This window comes from Balaenoptera ricei, chromosome 7, assembly GCF_028023285.1.
Source record: "Balaenoptera ricei isolate mBalRic1 chromosome 7, mBalRic1.hap2, whole genome shotgun sequence".
Taxonomy (NCBI): Eukaryota; Metazoa; Chordata; class Mammalia; order Artiodactyla; family Balaenopteridae; genus Balaenoptera; species Balaenoptera ricei.
Genome location: NC_082645.1, coordinates 110,951,101 through 110,973,082, shown reverse-complemented (window position 1 = coordinate 110,973,082; position 21,982 = coordinate 110,951,101). Strand labels below are relative to the sequence as shown.

The 21,982-nt window shown below is 43.0% G+C and overlaps 1 protein-coding gene across 3 annotated transcripts in view; it reads right to left on the bottom strand.

The window, feature by feature from the left end:
- The window catches only part of DAW1 (dynein assembly factor with WD repeats 1), a 44,144-nt gene extending 30,158 nt beyond the window's left edge, over positions 1 to 13,986 (bottom strand). For all 3 annotated transcript variants that reach the window (XM_059927452.1, XM_059927453.1, XM_059927451.1), the window contains exons 1-2: positions 13,801 to 13,986; positions 635 to 707 (exon numbers count right to left, since the gene is read on the bottom strand). In XM_059927452.1, the coding sequence (XP_059783435.1) occupies positions 635 to 707; positions 13,801 to 13,918 (191 nt within the window). In that variant the 5' untranslated portion in view covers positions 13,919 to 13,986. The remainder of the gene's footprint in view (positions 1 to 634; positions 708 to 13,800) is intronic.
- Between the last annotated feature and the right edge of the window lie 7,996 nt (positions 13,987 to 21,982).

The window sequence follows — 21,982 nt, the reverse complement described above, 5'->3', positions numbered from 1 at the left end:
GCATCTGCTTCCCAGAAATGTGAAATCTGATAAGCATCCTCTTCCTGTTCATAAATAAACATATGCTGAGCTCCAGTTTTGTGCAAGGCACTGAGCTAGGAGACCATTCATTCAACTAACATTTATTACCTACCATAGGTTGAGTCCTGGGAGTGTCAGAGATATGGTCCCAGGTCTCAAGAAACACAGTCTTTCGGAATAAGAGTGAATATTTGGAATGGAAATGAATCAGAGATGTTTCACAATGATGACTTTGAAAAACTCAGTTGTCAAAATAGTTATACTTTCATAAGAATTAAAAAGATAATAATGCCTCTTGGAAAGGTTTCCAACAAATGTTATGAATCAAAACAGATTTCCAAACTAAAAGGTTTATTTTTTTTCTTTTTAAATAAGGTTGGTTTGGGAAGAAGAAGAAGAAAGATTGATGATCCTTTTTCCACTTCCTCCTCATTCAGCAAGACATTCAAATAAAATTCAACAAAACAAACAGGAAATAATATACCCCGGAACAATTTTATTAGTAATGCATTGTCTGTGGCTTATGCAGCTCACCCACACACCATCCTATGTCAGGGTCTCCCAATCACAATTTTGGATATGAAATACATATTGCATTATATAGCTAGCTTACCTGGTATGGAGATCGAGCAGATCTATGGATTTGGTCTTTAATTGTCCACTTTTCTCATATTCCAACATAATTCCTAAGAAATAAACAAATATTAAGTTATAAAACACTTATGATCACAGCCTATGCCAAAAGTTAACCTACTTTGACAAAATTTTTTCATTTTTGTTTTTTCCATTTTTGAAATTTTTCTACATAAAACATATGCAGTGATGTCTGATTTCAAAACCAGTTGGTGTAGACCCACTTTTCCTTGGTCTGTCCTCTAAATACACTTGAAATCATTCAGCAGACAATGCTAAAATAATTGAAAGTTGGATAGAAGAAGGTGGATGGATAGGGGCCTCAGGATTTGGGAATGACAACATGGTGAGTCCCCTGGGTTTTCTTTTCATTTCACATGTATCCCAACAGTGGCGACCAGAAGGACTTGCAGCCTGGAACCACCGAAGAGCACAGACAACGAAAAATCAAAAAACCACAAAAAATCTTGCTTTCTGTGGCCAACGGACAAGGAAAAGAGAAGTCAAACAAAGTACTAATGAGGAGCCCTAAACTGCTCCACCACGGGGGCCCCTGCAGGCAGGCCCACCCACCAGTGGAAGCCCTGGGCTGTTCCAGCCCCCACTGCAAAGCTGGGCCCCAGTGCAGTCTCATCTGCCTGCAACAGCTGGAGCAGCAAAGCCGCAGACCTTCACAATCCCTGCTCCTTAGCTGGTGTCTGAGGGGGCCATCTGATCTGCCTACAGCAGCATCAGCGAAGTCCCAGGACCTCCCAGACCCCGTTCCACAACAAGGTACCAAAGCAGCGTCTCCCTGCCTTTCAACCAGTGGCACAACCAGGCCCAGGGGCTTGTCCTCCACCCCCAGAAGGTCACACAGTGAGAACAGGCGCACTGGGGACATACCTTCTGCCCCTGCAGGTGGCACCAGAGAAAACTGAGCAGGAGTCTTGCTAAGACAAAGCAAAGCAGGAGTCTTACACCAGAAAAACAAATTAGACCACAATAACATGGCAAAGACTCAGAAAACTAAAGTATCACTGTAATTAAAGCCCACAAAAGCAGACCAGGGCTTCCCTGGTGGCGCAGTGGTTGAGAGTCTGCCTGCCAGTGCAGGGGACACGGGTTCGAGCCCTGGTCTGGGAGGATCCCACATGCCGCGGAGCGGCTGGGCCCGTGAGCCACAACTACTGAGCCTGCACGTCTGGAGCCTGTGCTCCGCAACAAGAGAGGCCGCGATAGTGAGAGGCCTGTGCACCACGATGAAGAGTGGCCCCTGCTTGCCGCAACTAGAGAAAGCCCTCGCACAGAAACGGAGACCCAACACAGCCATAAATAAATAAAATAAATAATAAAAATGAAGAATTTCTTTAAAAAAAAAAAAAAAAAAGCAGACCAGAACCTACGCTAAACAGGGTGACGGCATGCCAAAGTAGATGTAGGTGGGATCAAGAGTCTCCAGGATACAATAAAAAGTCACTCATCACGATAAGAACCAGAGAAAGACAATCAATAAATGCCAATATGGAGATGAATCAGATACTGGAACTAATGACGAGGATTTTAAAGGAGGTATCATAAAAATGCTTCAGGGACTTCCCTGGCTTTCCAGTGGTTAAGACACCACACTTCCAATGCAGCGGGCGCGGGTTCAATCCCTGGTCAGGGAACTAAGATCCCACACGCCTTGCGGTGCGGCCAGAAAAAAAAAAAAAGAGCTTCAGCAGTCGTTTACAGATTCACTTGAAACAAGTAAATGAAAAATCTCAGAAAATAAATAGAAGTTATTGAAGTAAATCAAATGGGAATTATGGTATCATGAAAAATACAATAACCAAAATGAAAAATGTGCTGAATAGGCTCAACAGTAGAGCAGAGATGACAAAGCAGAGAATCAGTGAACTTGAAGACTAATCAACAGAATATTCAAACTGAACAACAGAGAGATAATAGGCTGAAAAAAATTTGAACAGAGCCTCTATCATACCACCTCTATGGATATGGATCAGTGGAACTGAAAAGTTTTGGCCTCAGGACCAATTTACATGTTTTTAATTATTGGGAATTTTGGGTTTTCTAATACTTTCCACATTAAAATTGAAAATTTAAAAAAAATATTAAATTGTTGTAGGGCTTCCCTGGTGGCGCAGTGGTTGAGAATCTGCCTGTCAATGCAGGGGACACGGGTTCGAGCCCTGGTCTGGGAAGATCCCACATGCCGCGGAGCAACTGGGCCCGTGAGCCACAATTACTGAGCCTGCGCGTCTGGAGCCTGTGCTCCACAACAAGAGAGGCCGCGATAGTGAGAGGCCCGTGCACCGCGATGAAGAGTGGCCCCCACTTGCTGCAACTAGAGAAAGCCCTCGCACAGAAACGAAGACCCAACACAGCCAAAAATAAATAAATTAATTTTAAAAAATTGTTGTGAAATAGCAATAATAAATTCATAGGATGTTAATATAAATAGCATATTTTATAGAAATAACTATATTTATTCCCCTCACCCAAAAAATGTAAGAAAAATAGCATTGTTTTACACTTTTGCAGATCTCTTTAATATCTAGCTTAACTAAAGACGGCTGGATTCTCATCTCTGCTTCTGCATTTAAGCTGTTGTTTTAGATATACTATAAGAAAGGTTGTTTTAGATATAATATATAAGGTTGTTTTAGATATAATATAAGAAAAAATCTGGGTCATACACAGATATGTAGTTGGAAAATGGAGGAATATTTTAATCAGTTTTTTGTGTAATTTTGGATATTCTTCTTTGATACTACTTTAAGACTCAACAAATGGTAGTTTTATAAAGATTGGTTGCAATTCCGAGTCTGAAACCACATCAGTGAACTCTTCAGACCCGGTTACATTAAAACCCATTGGTCTATCTCACACTTTCAATTTCTTTTACCACGTGTGATTTACAACATCATGCACCAGATATTTGAAAAATGTTAGTTTACTGAGTTCTAAATGTGGGCATATTTCATCATACAATATCCAAAAAATCATATTTGTTAATACCACTACCAATATCTATCATCAGAAAACTCTTTTACTGTTGGTAAGCTGTCAAGCTTATGATGTTAGATACAAATTTCCTGAAGTTCTAATTCTTGCTCTGAAAGCTCAGATTTTATCACTGGCAAGACATATTGACAGTTTTGCTTGAAAATTTCAGACTCACTTTGTTCATTTTCAAGAAAACGTCTGCCATATATCCAAGTCTGAAAACCATGTTTATTTCTGTCTTTCATGTAAAAACGTGTTCCATGAAAAAAATGGCTAGTTCATCTTTCAGCTCAAACACATGCACAAGCACATTCTTCAAGATAAGGATCGTACATCACTTTGCAGCAGAAGCACCTTAGGAGAACTTTCTACTTCATCATCCAGAAAACACGTACCCACGTGTCAGTATTTCACTACGTTAATAAGTGTTATTGCTTCACCAAGGACATTCTTAAGTAAAATGGAGGGCTTTTTGGTGTTTGTTTGTTTGTCTGTTTTTCCTACTGCAAGTGTGTCAGTGAGGAATACAATGGCCATTGTTATTTGGTGCCACTGCTTGATTTGTACTCAGGCACCAGCAGTTTCACCTTCCATTGCTTTTGCACCACTAGGGCAAATATCTACACCGTGAAAAAAAGAAAATGATATCTTAGTGTTATTGCAAAAAGAGATTTGACACTGAGGCCCCCAGTGAAAGGATTTGAGGGCCCCAAGAGTCCCCTTACACTTTGAGAATCACTGCAACAGACTATAATTTGATATAACAGATATGATTCCAGCAGCATTTCGGATCAGGAGAGAACAGGAAACTCTGTCAAAACACTGTATTTACTTTTCAAAAGCATTGAAACATTGAGACAGAATATGCAGAGTTGAAAAGGCAGGTATTATATTTGGCATCAAACAGATCCAAGTTGGAGTTCCAGCCCAATTCCTCACTCATTTCATGATACTAGTAAAGTAATCTCTTTATATCTCAGTTTTCTCATCTGTAGATAATACCTTCAGTTTGTTGGTTAAGATTAAATAACTTGTATATAAAGCACCTGACATACATAAAGTCTTACTGAACAGTGCTCATTATTTAGCTATTAATCAAATGCTACCTTTTGACCTATTCTTGTATGTCAGGGTCACCTTGTATTGCTTAAATTGCATTATGCCTTCTCTCTCCAGTGAGATTGTAACATACTTGAGAGAAGAAAACATGTTTCTTTATACTCCCAGGAGGATCTTCCTCAGAACCAGGCGTTGTGTAATCAAGTGTAACCTTTTAAGACAGAAAAAGCATTCTAAATGCTTTTAATGACTCAAAAAACTGCTAGAATGCCATGGCACAGCAAGCAAACAACTGTAGTTGAGAGGCTAGTATGGCATAGTTTTGTTTTTTCCCCAAAAAGTAATTCATTTACATCAAAGACTTGAAACCAAGCTCTAGTCTGAGAAGCAAACTTCCAAAAAAGCGGGGGAAGGCTTGATGGAGAGCCAACCACTGCAAATACTGGTCTTATTTCCAAAGAGTGAAAATCGGCTTCTTGTGCCACATTAAGCTTTTTAGCAAAATATGGATATTATAACATTGTTAAAATATTTTTTTATTTTATATGCCATACGTTCTAGAAAGGATTTAAGGGGGCTGAAAAGATAAATAGAACACAAAAAGCTAAGACTGGAAGTAGATAAGAAATAGATACATTAACAAGCGAAGATGCAAGTAAAGGAAAGAGCACATTTATAATTACATTGAGCACTTAAATATAAAATTAGCAAGAAATGTGTAAGACCTAGATGCACTATTGGATGTAGGAGAAAATTATGGTAAGTGGAAAGACACATTTCTGGATGAGAAAACTCAATATTGTGAAGACATCAAATTAATCTATGGAGTTAAAGTAATTATAATAATTTTCTTCTTGGGAATTTGAAAATTTACCAAATATTATAACAAACTAAAAACAATAAAGTGTGGCTCTGATACAAAATTAAATCAACATAATAGAATCACCTATCTATGGAAATTTTAAATAAAGTGAAGGTAATATTTCCAATTAGAGGGGAAAGAATGGATTATTATTTAATAAATAACGATGTAATAAGTTGGATTTGGGGAATATTCATAAAATTGGAATTAATCCACACAGTGTACAAAAATATATTCTAGGTTGATTACACATTTTAATATTTAAAATAAAATATAAATATTTTATATTATATTTTCTGAATAATAGAAAATATATCTTAGTGTCTGTGATCCACATTTTAAGCATGATATGAAACTCCACAGCTAAAAAAAGGAAAAATTTGATAAATTTGTCTGAAATAAATTTTTTCTACACAGTGAAAGATACCACAAATTTAAAGGCAAATGATAATCAGCAAAAAAGAATCAACTATAAATACAAAGCTTAAAGAACTTAATATTTAAAAACTCTAAAAATTATTTTAAAGACTGAAAACTGAACAAAAGGCATGAATAGTCAACTTTCAAAGACAAGGATCAATAAACAGATGAAAATAAAATGTTCCGAATGTCATTAATAAGAACTACAAAATAAAATAACAGGTATGATTTTTACCCATCAGATTAGCAAAGATTACAAAGACTGATAGTACTCAGTATTAGCAAGGTTGAGCAAACATGCATTCTCAAATACTATCGGTGGATATGTGGTGGGGCATCCTTTCAAGGGGCAATCACACCTTCAGTGGGTTGAGGGTGATCTTAGGATCCTTTGATGTATTTTTCAAACTTTGGTTACAAGTAAATGTTACTTTTATAATAAAAAAAGTATGAGAAAAAAAGAACATGGAGAAAAAGGAAGAAAAATGATAGGAATCAACATTATCAGAATATAAACTCTTGAAAATCAAGACCCCCATAAGGTTATTTGAAAACTCAAGTATTTTCAAGTACTTTTTCAGTACTTTGAAACATACAAAGTGTCTATCAATTCGAGGTATTGTTATCATCAACCACTGTTTCTTTCCTGTTCTGGAATTTTAAGTTTTTTGAATTTTATATAAGAATGCTCATGCACTATGTATTACTGAGGAAAGTATACATTCAATAAAGAGTTGAGTAAATAAATAATATAAATAGGAAGTAATGTAATCATAATCCATAACTCAGAGAAAGGTTGGAAAGAACTAGGACTTGACAGCCCTCACAGCATAATCTAATTCCTAAATAGATGCATTTTAAAAGTCTAGCAAACAACTGTTCACAACAGCTAAAACACGGACACAACCTAAATGACCATTGACAGATGAATGGATAAAGAAGATGTGGTACATATACATGATGGAATACTACTCTACCATAAAGAAAGTATGAAATAATGCCATTTGCAGCAACGTGGATGCACCTAGAGATTATCATACTAAGTGAAGTTAAGTCAGAAAGAGAAAGACAAGTACATCACTTATATGTGGAATCTAAAATATGGCACAAATGAACTTATCTACAAAACAGAAACAGACTCATAGACATAGAGAACAGACTTGTGGTTGCCAGTGGGGAGGGGGGGAGGGAGAGGGATGGACTGGGAGTTTGGGGTTGCTAGATGCAAACTATTACATTTAGAATGGATAGGGAGGAGGAGAGAAGATGGCGGAAGAGTAAGACGCGGAGATCACATTCCTTCCCACAGATACATCAGAAATACATATACACGTGGAACTGCTCCTACAGAACACCCACTGAACGCTGGCAGAAAACGTCCGACCTCCAAAAAGGCAAGAAACTCCCCCCGTACTTGGGTAGGGCAAAAGAAAAAAAGAAATAACAGAGACAAAAGAATACGGACGGCACCTGCACCAGTGGGAGGGAGCTGTGAAGGAGGAAAGATTTCCACGCACTAGGAAGCCCTTTCGCGGGCAGAGACTGCGGGTGGCGGAGGGGGAAGCTTCGGAGCCACGGAGGAGAGCGCAGCCACAGGGGTGCGGAGGGCAAAGTGGAGAGGTTCCCGCACAGAGGAGCGGTGCCGACCAGCACTCACCAGCCCGAGAGGCTTGTCTGCTCCCCCGCAGGGGCGGGCGGGGCTGGGAGCTGAGGCTCGGGCTGCGGTCGGATCGCAGGGAGAGGACTGGGATTGGCGGCGTGAACACAGCCTGAAGGGGTTAGCGCACCACAGCTGCCTGGGAGGGAGACCGGGAAAAAGTCTGCAGCTGCCGAAGAGGCAAGAGACTTTTTCTTCCCTCTTTGTTTCCTGGTGCGCGAGGAGAGGGGATTCAGAGCGCCGCCTAAACGAACTCCAGAGACGGGCGCGAGCAGCGGCGATCAGCGCGGACCCCAGAGACGGGCGTGAGACGCTGGGGCTGCTGCTGCCGCCTCCAAAAAGCCTGTGTGCGAGCACAGGTCACTCTCCACACCGCCCCTCCCGGGAGCCTGTGCAGCCCGCCACTGCCAGGGTCCCGTGATCCGGGCACAACTTCCCCGGGAGAACGCACTGCGCGCCTCAGGCTGCTGTAACGTCACGCCGGCCTCTGACGCCGCAGGCTCGCCCCGCCTCCTCCGTACCCCTCCCTCCCCCCGGCCTGAGTGAGCCAGAGCCCCCGAAGCAGCTGCGCCTTTAACCCCGTCCTGTCTGGGCGGGGAACAGACGCCCTCAGGCGACCTACACGCAGAGGCGGGTCCAAATCCAAAGCTGATCCCCAGGAGCTGTGCGAACAGAGAAGAGAAGGGGAAATCTCTCCCAGCAGCCTCAGAAGCAGCGGATTAAAACTCCACAAACAACTTGATGTGCCTGCATCTGTTGAATACCTGAATAGACAACGAATCATCCCAAATTCAGGAGGTGGACTTTGGGAGCAAGATATATTAATTTTTCCCCTTTTCCTTCTTTTTGTGAGTGTATATGTATATGCTTCTGGGTGAGATTTTGTCTGTATAGCTTTGCTTTACAATAGCTTTATTTTACTTCACTATATTATAGCCTCTTTCTTTCTTTCTTTCTATTTTTTCTCCCTTTTACTCTGAGCCGTGTGGACAAAAGGCTCTTGGTGCTCCAGCCAGGCATCAGGGCCGTGCCTCTGAGGTGGGAGAGCCAACTTCAGGACACTGGTCCACAAGAGACCTCCCAGCTCCACGTAATACCAAACGGCAAATATCTCTCAGAGATCTCCATCTCAACATCAAGACCCAGCTTCACTCAACGACCAGCAAGCTACAGTGCTGGACACCCTATGCCAAACAACTAGCAAGACAGGAACACAGCCCCATCCATTAGCAGAGAGGCTGCCTAAAATCATAATAAGGCCACAGACACCCCAAAATACACCACCAGACGTGGACGTGCCCACCAGAAAGACAAGATCCAGCCTCATCCACCAGAGCTCAGGCACTAGTTCCCTCCACCAGGAAGCCTACAGAACCCACTGAACCAACCTTAGCCACTGGGGACAGATACCAAAAACAACGGGAACTACAAACCTGCAGCCTGTGAAAAGGAGACCCCAAACACAGTAAGATAAGCAAAATGAGACGACAGAAAAACACACAGCAGATGAAGGAGCAGGGTCAAAACACACCAGACTTAACAAATGAAGAGGAAATAGGTAGTCTACCTGAAAAAGAATTCAGAATAATGATAGTAAGGATGATCCAAAATCTTGGAAATAGAATAGACAAAATGCAAGAAACATTTAACAAGGACGTAGAAGAACTAAAGAGGAACCAAGCAATGATGAAAAACACAATAAATGAAATTAAAAATACTCTAGATGGGATCAATAGCAGAATAACTGAGGCAGAAGAAAGGATAAGTGACCTGGAAGATAAAATGGTGGAAATAACTACTGCAGAGCAGGATAAAGAAAAAAGAATGAAAACAACTGAGGACACTCTCAGAGACCTCTGGGACAACATTAAACGCACCAACATTCGAATTATAGGGGTCCCAGAAGAAGAAGAGAAAAAGAAAGGGACTGAGAAAATATTTGAAGAGATTATAGTTGAAAACTTCCCTAATATGGGAAAGGAAATAGTTAATCAAGTCCTGGAAGCACAGAGAGTCCCATACAGGATAAACCCAAGGAGAAACACGCCAAGACACATATTAATCAAACTGTCAAAAATTAAATATAAGGAAAACATATTAAAGGCAGCAAGGGAAAAACAACAAATAACACACAAGGGAATCCCCATAAGGTTAACATCTGATCTTTCAGCAGAAACTCTGCAAGCCAGAAGGGAGTGGCAGGATATACTTAAAGTGATGAAGGAGAAAAACCTACAACCAAGATTACTCTACCCAGCAAGGATCTCATTCAGATTCGATGGAGAAATTAAAACCTTTACAGACAAGCAAAAGCTGAGAGAGTTCAGCACCACCAAACCAGCTTTACAACAAATGCTAAAGGAACTTCTCTAGGCAAGAAACACAAGAGAAGGAAAACACCTACAATAACAAACCCAAAACATTTAAGAAAATGGGAATAGGAACATACATATCGATAATTACCTTGAATGTAAATGGATTAAATGCTCCCACCAAAAGACACAGGCTGGCTGAATGGATACAAAAACAAGACCCATATATATGCTGTCTACAAGAGACCCACTTCAGACCTAGGGACACATACAGACTGAAAGTGAGGGGATGGAAAAAGATATTCCATGCAAATGGAAATCAAAAGAAAGCTGGAGTAGCAATTCTCATATCAGACAAAATAGACTTTAAAATAAAGACTATTACAAGTGACAAAGAAGGACACTATATAATGATCAAGGGATTGATCCAAGAGGAAGGTATAACAATTGTAAATATTTATGCACCCAACACAGGAGCACCTCAATACATAAGGCAAATATTAACAGCCATAAAAGGGGAAATCGACAGCAACACAATCATAGTAGGGGACTTTAACACCCCACTTTCACCAATGGACAGATCATCCAAAATGAAAATAAATAAGGAAACACAAGCTTTAAATGATACATTAAACAAGATGGACTTAATTGATATTTATAGGACATTCCACCCAAAAAGAACAGAATACACATTTTTCTCAGGTGCTCATGGAACATTCTCCAGGATAGATCATATCTTGGGTCACAAATCAAGCCTTGGTAAATTTAAGAAAATTGAAATTGTATCAAGTATCTTTTCCGACCACAACACTATGAGACTAGATATCAATTACAGGAAAAGATCTGTAAAAAATACAAACACATGGAGGCTACACAATACACTACTTAATAACGAAGTGATCACAGAAGAAATCAAAGGGGAAATCAAAAAATACCTAGAAACAATTGACAATGGAGACACGACGACCCAATATCTAGGAATAAACCTACCTAATGGGAACTATATTCAATATCCTGTGATAAACCATAGCGGAAAAGAATATTAAAAAGAATGTATATACACGTATATACATTTATTTAAAGTTTAAAACAAGATGATAAATATCATAAAGACAATAAAACAAAATGGCAGAGAGTAAAATCAATGAGGGGAAGTGCTTCTCTGAAGGATGATAAAAAAGGTCTCTGAATAGGTGACATTGAGACCAAATGAAGTAAAGGAGCCAAACTCTAAGGACAGCTGAGTTCAGAAAGAGAGAATGATGAATGAAATGCCCTCTATTAAGTCTTGGAAGAACATCCTAAAGAAGTCTGAAGTGTAGTGAGGGTAAATACGTAGGATTCTACAATTCGGCAGAGTAGGCTAAGCTAAATCCTGCAGAGGGTGGATTTTATTCTGAACATGATGGGAAACTATTGGAGATGTTTAGTCCAGATTCTGCTGGCTGTTAGTGACATACAGACTTTAGAGGATGAAGTTAAACCAGGAATCCAATTGACAAGCCCAGGGATGGTTGAAGTAGAGGCAATGGTGGGTGAGAGGGAGATAAGGGAAGGGTACAGGTGATAGCTGGAAGGAGGACTGGGTCAAGAAACGTGTGCCAAAAAAATATACAAAGCAATTTTCCCTGCAAAGTAAAGGAGCTGTTACAGTGGAGGATTACTGGACTGAATGTCAATATTATGACATAGTATGAGTGTGTTTCGTGTTTGGTAATGGCAATCATTGTTGCTTTTGTTGTGGTCATCCATTTACAATGCTTGGTGTCAGTTTATTTATCTCTTGTAAAAATAAAATACAGTGTGTGTGTGTGTGTGTGTGTGTGAAAAAAATAAAAAATAAAAATGGGGAAACTGAGAAAAATAAATTAATTAATTAATTAAAAAAAAAAAAAAGAAACGTGTGCCAAGGAAATGGAGAGAATGTGACGGGTGCACAGAAGAGTCTGGAAGTGGAGCTGACAGAATTTGTTTACGGGCTGGATAAGGGAGTGCAGAGAGGGGCAGTGAAGGATCACAAGAGAGAAATAAAGGATGACCGAGGTTTCTGCCAGAAAAAGTGCATGGGTGGTGATACCATCCATGGACTGGGCACAGCCTGAAGCAGCTACACGATTAGGATGGGATTGGAGAAGAGGGATCGTGAGGTCTGTGCCTATTAGACATCTCGATGGAGATGCTGACTAAGCAGATGGATGCACTGCTGTGAACAGTGAGACATTCAGTGTGAAGATTTTTCAAGTCCCGCTCCTCACAAAGTTATCCAAAATCAAACCAGTCCAAAGTGATCTCACACTCCTTTGACATCTTAATGACAGTTCTTTTTTTTTTTTTAATTTTATAGCTACTTTATTTATTTATTTATTTATTTATTTATTTATTTATTTATTTATTTATTTATTTATTTATGGCTGTGCTGGGTCTTCGGTTCGTGCGAGGGCTTTCTCTAGTTGCGGCAAGCGGGGGCCACTCTTTCATCGCGGTGCGGGGACCGCTCTTCATCGCGGTGCGCGGGCCTTTCACTATCGCGGCCCCTCCCGTTGCGGGGCACAGGCTCCAGACGCGCAGGCTCAGCAGTTGCGGCTCACGGGCCCAGCTGCTCCGTGGCATGTGGGATCTTCCCAGACCAGGGCTCGAACCCGTGTCCCCTGCATTAGCAGGCAGATTCTCAACCACTGCGCCACCAGGGAAGCCCTTAATGACAGTTCTTATCCAAACTTTTCATTGGGCAAGTGTATTTTGTCATCTACTGCCTTGTGGCAAGCTTTGCAGACTTTTTACTTTATATTCTTATTTTTAATGTGAGTACTGAATTAGAAGCCAAGAATTCTGCTCCTATTTCTGTCCCTGAAAACCTGTGTGACCCGTGGACTTCACTTATTCTCTAAAGATCACCATGTCCTCACCTATAAAACAAGAGGACTAGGCAATGCTGTCCTACTCTAAAACTAGAGCATTCTAGAATCCTCTGGGTTTATTTCACAATTCCTTAAGTCATTGGAACTTTTTAAAAGTCCCACGACAAGGAGCACGAAGTGTGTACAGTGTAGGCCTTCAGGAAATGTGCTGATTGATTGATATGTACAGTCTGGAATTCAGTCACTGAGGTAATATGCTTATTAAGTATGAATTTTTCTTTTCATACTCAACACACCTTGACTTAGTCATTCTGGTGCGTTTAAAATAAAAATCAATGTGGGGGCTTCCCTGGTGGTGCAGTGGTTGGGAGTCTGCCTGCCAATGCAGGGGACACTGGTTCGAGCTCTGGTCTGGGAGGATCCCACGTGCCACGGAGCGGCTGGGCCCGTGAGCCACAACTACTGAGCCTGCGCGTCTGGAGCCTGTGCTCCGCAACAAGAGAGGCCGCGGTGGTGGGAGGCCCGCGCACCGCCATGAGGAGTGGCCCCCGCTTGCCACGGCTGGGGAAGTCCCTCGCACGGAAGCGGGGACCCAGCACAGCCATGGATGAATAAATAAACAAATACTTTAAGGAAAGAAAAATCAACGTGGCCCTTGTCGGTGTCTTCCCTTCCAGAAACCAATATTCCACATCACTAATCACCTCCTCTCCCTCCCCGTCCACTTCATTCCTAAGTAACCAGAAAGCATTATGACTCAGCAATTTAAAAGTTTAAAGACTTCCTGAAAGAGTCTTTTTAAAACTTTTGAGGAACAAAGTCCAGCATCCGAAGCAGTGAGGGGCCCAAGTTAGGAAGCACCAGGCTTCCCGTCCCACAGGGGTCACTCGCTCTGGACCCCACCTCTCGGGTCCCCGCACCCTCCTCTGCCCCAGACCCTCCTGGTGCAGGTCCTCACATGAGGGCAGAGCGGGGCCCGGCCTGTACCTGGCGGGTAATACCGGAGCAGGAGGCTCTTGAGCTTCATTCTCTCGCCGGGGGACCACCAGCCGACCGACGTGGTCGTCATGGAAACGGCCAAACAGCGGAAGGCGTCGGCGCGCATGCGCGCGCGCCACAAGCAGCTCCCGGGATCGGGGCCTAGAGCCTGAGCTCTTGGGGTGCATCCTGCAGCTCAGGCGTCCCGGGGCTGGCGGGGGGGCGTGGGGGGCGTGGGGGGCGGTCCGGGATATGCTCGGGCGCAGAGCGCGCCCTGCCCTCCCCGCCACCCGCATCTGCCTCGGGGTTCCCGAGGGCGGGCGCGGGGTTCCGGGAGCCGCCGAGGGAGCGCGCTCCTGCCCGCGCCGCGGCCACCGGAATCTACACCCTTTGGTGTCTGGCGTGGGTGGGACGAGGGCCACTCGTGTCTTCAGTAAGGGAGACCTCACAAGGGGCGAGGCGCGGCCGAGGACCGAGGGCCTCAGCTACAGTCTGGGCCACACGCACTTTAACCCATTGGGTTTCCAATACGGAGGGGTGGGCGAAATACCCCGCGCTCGGTTACTGTTCTCGGCCCCTCATGCCCTGTCCCTGTCCCCACAAAAGAAAAATGGCCTCGACGTAATCGCCTACGTTTCCAGTGCCATGCACTGCGCCAAGCGCTCTATCCACTATACTCACAGTCCGAACAAAGGTATGAGTTATGCACCATTTATTTGCACCCCATCTCAAGGATGAGACAACTGAGCATTAGAGGAAGTGCAGAACCACCCAAGGTCACAGAGAAGCAGGTGGGAAGGCAGACGTGTCAGAAGCCTATACCTGGAAGCCTCCATCTATGCTCCTAACCCTGGGTTTAAGGCTTTGGAGGCCTTCTTTTGACTTGTTCTGTTTCTTGCCAGCACCGGTTCTTTGCTTGCCAAGTTGAGTTTCCATCAGGAAAACTGTGGACCGGAAGAGTCAGCTAGCCAGATTGTCAATTTCCTTTAAGGAATTTGGCCTAAATCTCGAAATTAGAATTCCCCAAACTTAAGCAATTCCTGAGTTATCTTCATAGCCTTGGGCCACAGCTCCTTATCAGCTGCATACCTAAGGGTTTTCTTTAAATTCTTACAATTTCTCTGAACTGGCTCACTTGTTTTACTTCACATTTTTAAATGTAATTTGAAAGAAAATTGTTGTCAATACTGTGAATTAAAACTTTGTATAATTCTCAATGAGGAGCAGCAGGTAACTATAAAAATAAATGCAATTTTTAAAAATACTGTTGAAATACTCTATACTATTGCCTGCCAGACTGCAAAACAAAGACCTTTCCTTTCTTTCTTTTTTTTTTTAAAGAGAAAAATTAGCAACTATTTGAAATTTTCAAGACAAGCTAGCACACAACTGAACCTTTTTACTTCATATACTCGGAATGTTGGAGAGATCATTGAAATAGGAAAGCCTCTGCTGCTAAGTGATACAATTAAACCTAATACAAATGGACAGCACATAAAAATCACTTCATGCCACCAGCAGTAAGCATCCCACACTTGGGAAGCGGGGAAACAGATGAAATCTAAGATACCTTCTAGCTCAAACTTTCCCCTCATGATTAAGACTCTGGAAAGGGTTTAAGTAGGGAGAGGCAAAGAGCTCATCTGTAGAAATGAGGGATTCTCCAGTAGATTTCGTTCACCCATGTTATTGCTTATGCTTGTGCCATTTAAAATAAGGCCTTTGGAAAAATAATAACTTTACTGTAGAGAAATCTGGTAGGCACCATTTAACCACTTGATCAAAGCTAACATCACCAATGTTGGGACAAACTGACATCTGTATCTCCATTACAATGCACTGAAAAGGACAGAGCAATTCTCTGGAATTTCTGCCCACGATGCATTACCTGCCTCTAATCATGAGGAAACATCAGAACAACCAAAACCTGAAGAAATTGTACAAAATAACTGTCAAGGTCAAGAAAGAAAAAGGTAGACTGAAAAACTACTCCAGATTAATGCACACTAAAGAAGTTGAACAACTAAATGCACTGAGTGATCCTGGATCCTAGACCAGAAAAAAAAATAGTTATAAAGGACATGATTGGGACAACTGGATGAAATTTGAATAGGGATTGAGGTTTAGAGTATATTTTATTAATATTATATCAATATTCTTTCCTAATTTGATCATTGTACTGTGGTTATGTGAGAGAATGTCCTTGTTCTTAGGAAAAACCCACTGACTTATTTAAGGATAAAGGGGTATGATACCTGCAATCAACTCTCAAATGGTTTTGAAACTTTATGTGTAAGTATAGATGTGTGTTGATAAAGCCAATGAGCAAAATGTTGAATCTAGGCGAAGGGTTCCTTTTGGGGTATTCCTTGAGTACTCTTGTAACTTCTCCATAAATTTGAAATTATTGCAAAATAAAAAGAGGCCTTTGTTTCCCACAGGCCAAGCCAGCTTCAGAATATTCTGGGATATCAGTGGCAATCACAGAACTATTTGGCTCCACTTTTGTTCTGTTAAGAGAGTCCAAGTTCAAGTACACTCCCTGTTTCACCCCTAATTCCACCTCCATCTTCCTCTAGTTATAGGACCCAAAGCCTCCATCATTGTTGCCTACCCTTCACCACTCCCTCCATTTCCATGAGTTCCTGTCCTCCCTAAGTGGCTCTTTTCTTCCTGTTCCAGGTGAAGGATTTTCCCTACTTCCTCGAACCAAACTTTTAAGTGTTGTCCTTTGCTTTTTAAAAAAAAATTCCAGCTCTGCAGCTTTTGACATCTCTCCCTTTGCTCAAGGAGCATAAGCCAAGTTCTCCCACGTAAGACATTAGAGAACCTCCTAATCATCCCCCGTCCCATCATATCCAGAGCTCAGAGCACAGTTCCTTGGAAATGAGGTCCATTCTTCCCATAGCCCATGCCCACCAGGGGTCCGCAGCCCTCACCTCCATCTTTGCTTGAGTGTCATTTATCTGGATGTCCAAGCACCCTGACTGTCCATTCAGTTTCCAAAGTTCTTCTCACAATTTCTCCCAAGGACCTCTCTGCTAATAAGACTCCTAGTATTCTGACTTAACAGCCCAGAATCCTGGTACCGAATATGTCCCCATCCCCCTTTCTAGGAAGGCAGTAGGGTTATATGCAAATGAGGTGGTGATCCAAAGAGAAGTCATCAAAGTTCATGAGTGCAGGCAGATTTCTCTTTTGGCCTTGGCAGAAGATGGGATTAAAGCTGTGCTTAATTGACTCACCATCTACTCATTTCTGGAAGCTCCTGCATGAATCTCTCAGCCTGAGGAAATAACTGTTGCACTTTAAATCACCCCCAGGGGAGGGCCATTAGTTGCAAATGATGTACAAAAATTTGCAAAAACAAAACTCCTACATTGGGCTTCCCTGGTGGCACAGTGGTTAGGAGTCCGCCTGCCAATGCAGGGAACACGGGTTCGAGCCCTGGTCTGGGAGGATCCCACATGCCGCGGAGCAGCTGGGCCCGTGAGCCACACTACTGAGCCTGCGCGTCTGGAGCCTGTGCTCCTTAACAAGAGAGGCCCGTGACAGTGAGAGGACCGCGCATCGCGATGAAGAGTGGCCCCCGCTTGCCACAACTAGAGAAAGCCCTCACACAGAAACGAAGACCCAACACAGCCATAAATCAATCAATCAATCAATCTCCTACATTATCCTGGTGATGAGAGCACATCCCGGTGTGTAGAGCACTTGGTAGGACTTTCTCACAGGGCTTTTAGAGGCCTCCCTAAAAGTTGTAAAACACTTTTAATCAATTCATGGCATCCTATGTTGATCTGAACGTTGACTCGCTAGATCAACAATTGCAATTCATATGGATTTACACGTATAAATGTAATATTGACCCTGGGTTTCTTCCCACTGACACCTGCCTTGACCAATCAGAAACTGAAAAGTTAGCATTAATGTTATTCACCCAAATCACTCCAGTCCAGTGCATGGAAGCCACGCTGAACTTCAGTTCTCACAGTGTGTCCCGGGGCCAGCAGCAGCAGCATTACCTGGGAACTCGCTAGAAATGCAAATTCTTGCCCTACCTCACACCACCTACAGAGTCAGAAGTGCTGGTTGTGAGGCTCAGCAATTCGTGTTTGGGTAAGTTTTCCTGGTGATGCTGATGAATGATGAAGTTTGAAAGCCACTGCACTAGTGTAATAGGTTCCATTGGCTTGGCCAGGCCTGACTGAAATTGGATACCCTCTCCCTGCAATTAGGCCCTTTGTGTATTCTGAACAGTCTTCCCTGATTGTCAGGGACAGTAAACCGGTTGCTCAGATGATGTGAATAAGACCCAGAAACAACATGGGAAGAAACTGGAATTCTTTGCATACTTGTGTTTCAGATGCTCCAGTGCACTAAGAGAGACCAATGGACATCAGACTAGGGTGGGAGAAGAAGCCTCCTGGGAAGGAAGATGGGGAGAGAAGAGGATCCCTACACACGGGAGAGGGAGAGAAGCAGGGGGAGAAGGATGAAGGGAGGGAGGCGGGAGGCGGTCTGGGGGATCCAGATTCAGCACTGACAAAGGACAGGTGGTACAGGAGGGGGTTCCAACTACAGCAGAGCTTGATCGTTCCCATTTGACCCAGTTTCTCTTGGAGAGAGTCATGGCATCAATGAAAAGCTGTATCACTAGTCCTTTGGGCCCTCATTGAGAGCAGCAGATAAAAAAGAGCAGTACAGTTCCTTCCTGGAGACAAAGACAGAAAAAGGATCAGAGCCTGGCAGTAGAGGTCAGCTGTGCAGCCCAGTTAACGGTGGCCCTGCCCCAGCAAGCCCCCGAGCAAGGAGCTGCATCAGGGCAGAGACACACTGATGACACATCCCTTTTTATTTTCTTCCCATCCTGCCCACATCCCATTGAAGGGCTCACAAAGCCTCTGACCTTACCTGGGACCAGAAAACCGGTGGGCCAAGGTCCACTGCCTGAATCATTCAATCAGTATGTGTTGAGGACCTATGAGTCCCAGGCATGTTCCAAGTACAAGGGATCTAATTCTGAAAAAATATTTCAGGGGACTCGTTCATAGAAAGAATCAGACTTCAGGTGGGTTTGAAACTATTGCGTTTCTGGAGAGGGGGCACATCTCTAGGTGAGACCACATTTACATTCACAGAAAGGCTGCTAATGAGACATGCAGATCACACCAGCAGGGCTGATTGACATAGATTTGCCACTTGTAATTCCTTAGAGCAGACTGCCTGACCGGAAGCCTGCCTCTGCCATCTACCAGCTGTGTGCTCTTGGGCAAGGTCTGTAAACTCTATGGCTTCAGTTTCATCATTGGAAAGATAGGAATGATCGCAGTATCGAATAATAGAGTTGTTCTTGCTGAGTCTGGCTCAATCAAAAACGCTCCGTAGGTATCAAGGATGGTAATGTTAACAATAATCATTTATTATCCTACGATGTTTCAAACTGGGGAAAGGGTGTGTCCATAGTGTTCCTATTGAACCTGATCATTTGGATCAACAATTACTCTGATAATCACTTACATTCAACTTGGAGTCCTTTGTATGATAGTTAACAACAGGTGTACCCTACTACTTATGTTAATTAGTATTAGTATAGTTGGTATAAATATTAAAACTAGCTTACATTTCTTAAGACATAACTACTTTCTCTGTAGATCCAAATAGATTTGTCTTCTTAAAGAAATGGCTGGTGGGGATTCAATAGAAGCATGGAGAGAGTTCTATACCTTAACAAGTCTGGAGATAGTCCAGACTTGGACTGAACAGAACAATGAACAACAGATGTTAAAGGACCTGAGAATGTCCGGAACATGAACAAGGAGACCTGGTGTGGGCATGATGCTACCTTCCATGTCTGGCACATAGTAGGTCCTCCATTAATGCTCGATGCTCAAGAATCTGGAGGATGCATTTGGAAGAGGAAGGATCTGATTAAGTGCACGTAGAGGGCAGGGCTAAAAGAGCCGGATGCGCAAAGGCAGATTTCAGCTCAATATATAGAATTTTGTGCCTGTGTGTCCAGTAATGTGTCAAAAAGTACTGAGAATTTCCCAGCACGGGAAGTGTTCTAGCTGAGGCAGTTTGCCCAGCTGCCAGAATTACTGTAGAACACAGTGCTAAATTAGCTGAGGGACAGGGCTAGATAAGAGAGGTTTGATTTCCCTTTGGATGCTACGATTCCATGATTTTGTGCTGTCTGTGTTTTTAGAAGAGAATAAATGTGGAAAGGTGAACAACAGTGGATTGCTAGTTGGAAGATAGACGTTCCAACCCTGGCCTTCACATCAGTGACCTTTAAGAAAGTCATTTGTCCTTCCAACCCTTGGTTACTCATTTGTAAATCACTCTCTTTCATTCCATGCAGCTTCAGCATACCACGACTAGCTTATTCATGCTCTGAGCTTTTATTCTTGTCATTCTTTCTACCTGATAAGCCTCCCACTTCATCCGTTATGAAATCTTACCAGGCTAGAATCACCTCCTCTACAGGCTCAATTCAATTCAATACAACAGTGTGTGGTAAGGAAAGGTTTCACAGCACAGACTCTGAATTATTCCGACCAGGCAATTCCTGCCTTAAGCCCCCATTCAGAAGACTGCATCTGGACACTCTCAGGTGAATTCATGTGACCCCAGTGATTCCTCAATCATTTCATATTTAAAACAATGTTACCTTCGGAGCTGTTGTTTTTTCTTCCTCCAATGGAGTTTATTCTAAACTAGTGAGGGGTCTTACACAATAGCCACTTTTTATGGATTGATGGAGAAAAGGCCTGAAATTCTCAGTCTTGGTTATCCCCTGGTCCTGGGCTCCTAGTTGCATTTACAACCCTCCCCCTGCTTGTCAGTGTGCCCCCTGCCACCTTGATGAAGCCAATTGCCGAGATGTAACTATGTCCTGCTTTGGGCCCCAGCTGGACCGTCCACTGCATATCACCTTTGTATTTCCTCCTCTACGCCAGGGGACCTAGAAGTCCCTCTAGCTCTTTGTTAACTTCCACGCATCACTAAGGGGTCCTGCAAACTTTCATTTATCTAAAATCACCAGATTGACCAGGAGAAGCTAGGGCGCTCTCTCCAGTCTGCATCGAGAGGCCATTTCTATCCAATTTCCACCCATTTCTGTGATTCGTGAAAGCTCCTTGCTTGTAGGATTCCAGTATCATTTCAGGGAAGCTTGGTATCATTCTTCTTGGCTCCCGAAACTCCAAAGACGCTCTCTCTCACCCTCCCACCTCTCACCATAAGGAAATCTCTCCAGTCTTCCTCTCTTTACCCAGATGAAAGGGTCGTTTTCTAAATATGCTGGTGATAGTGGTGCTGGGGGTTAGGGGGTGGGATTGGTTTACAGTCAGTTTGCTGATGCCCTCTGCCTGCCTGAGAAAAAGGCCCCTGTTAGTCTTGTGAATTATCAGCAAGCAGGTAAACACATCCAGCAGAGCTTTATTTAGTGCCAACACCAGCAAAAGCCATGCCTTTGGACAAATTATAAAAAGGTGTCACCTCTGGGTTGGAGGTTTATAAAGGTATCTCTTCACAGGTCCTGGGCCTCTAGGGCCAGGCGTAAAGGGGCACTCCCACAGCTGGCAGACCCAGGATGAGCATGGGCCAGGTTTCCCCCAACTCATGGTCCCTGGCAGGGCTTAGTGGGCTGTCCAGACCGCCTGCAGTCCTCCACTCATGCCCAGGGGATTGTTGATCCTCACAGCCGAGCTCACACAAAAGCCTTGACCCCTCTAAACCTCCCTATGTGGCGCGTTCTCTACTGTAGTGCATTTGCTTGCAAGCTCCTTTTCAATGCAAAAGAAAGTGAGGGAAAATAGCATGCCACATGATTCGGTTAGACTTGCCAAGGGTCACACTTTCGTTGAACATAGTTGGTGACAATGTTCTATGCAGGGAGACTTCATGGCCTAGAAAGGATGCAAATAGGAGTCAGAGGATTTTGAAGACTGAATGGCAGTTCTGCCACTTATTAGCTGAGTAACTTTTCAAACCCCAGTTTTTTCACTTACAGTGGGGCTAGTAATAGTATCTGCCTCATGGGATTCTTGCAGAGATTCAATGATGTAAATATATGAAGTGCACTGTGTACCCCTTTAAATTTGTAGGCACCTAAATTTTTTTAAACCTTATGCTGCAGCTATCTGCCTCTATAACTGAATTATCTAACTCTGGAATACTTACATGC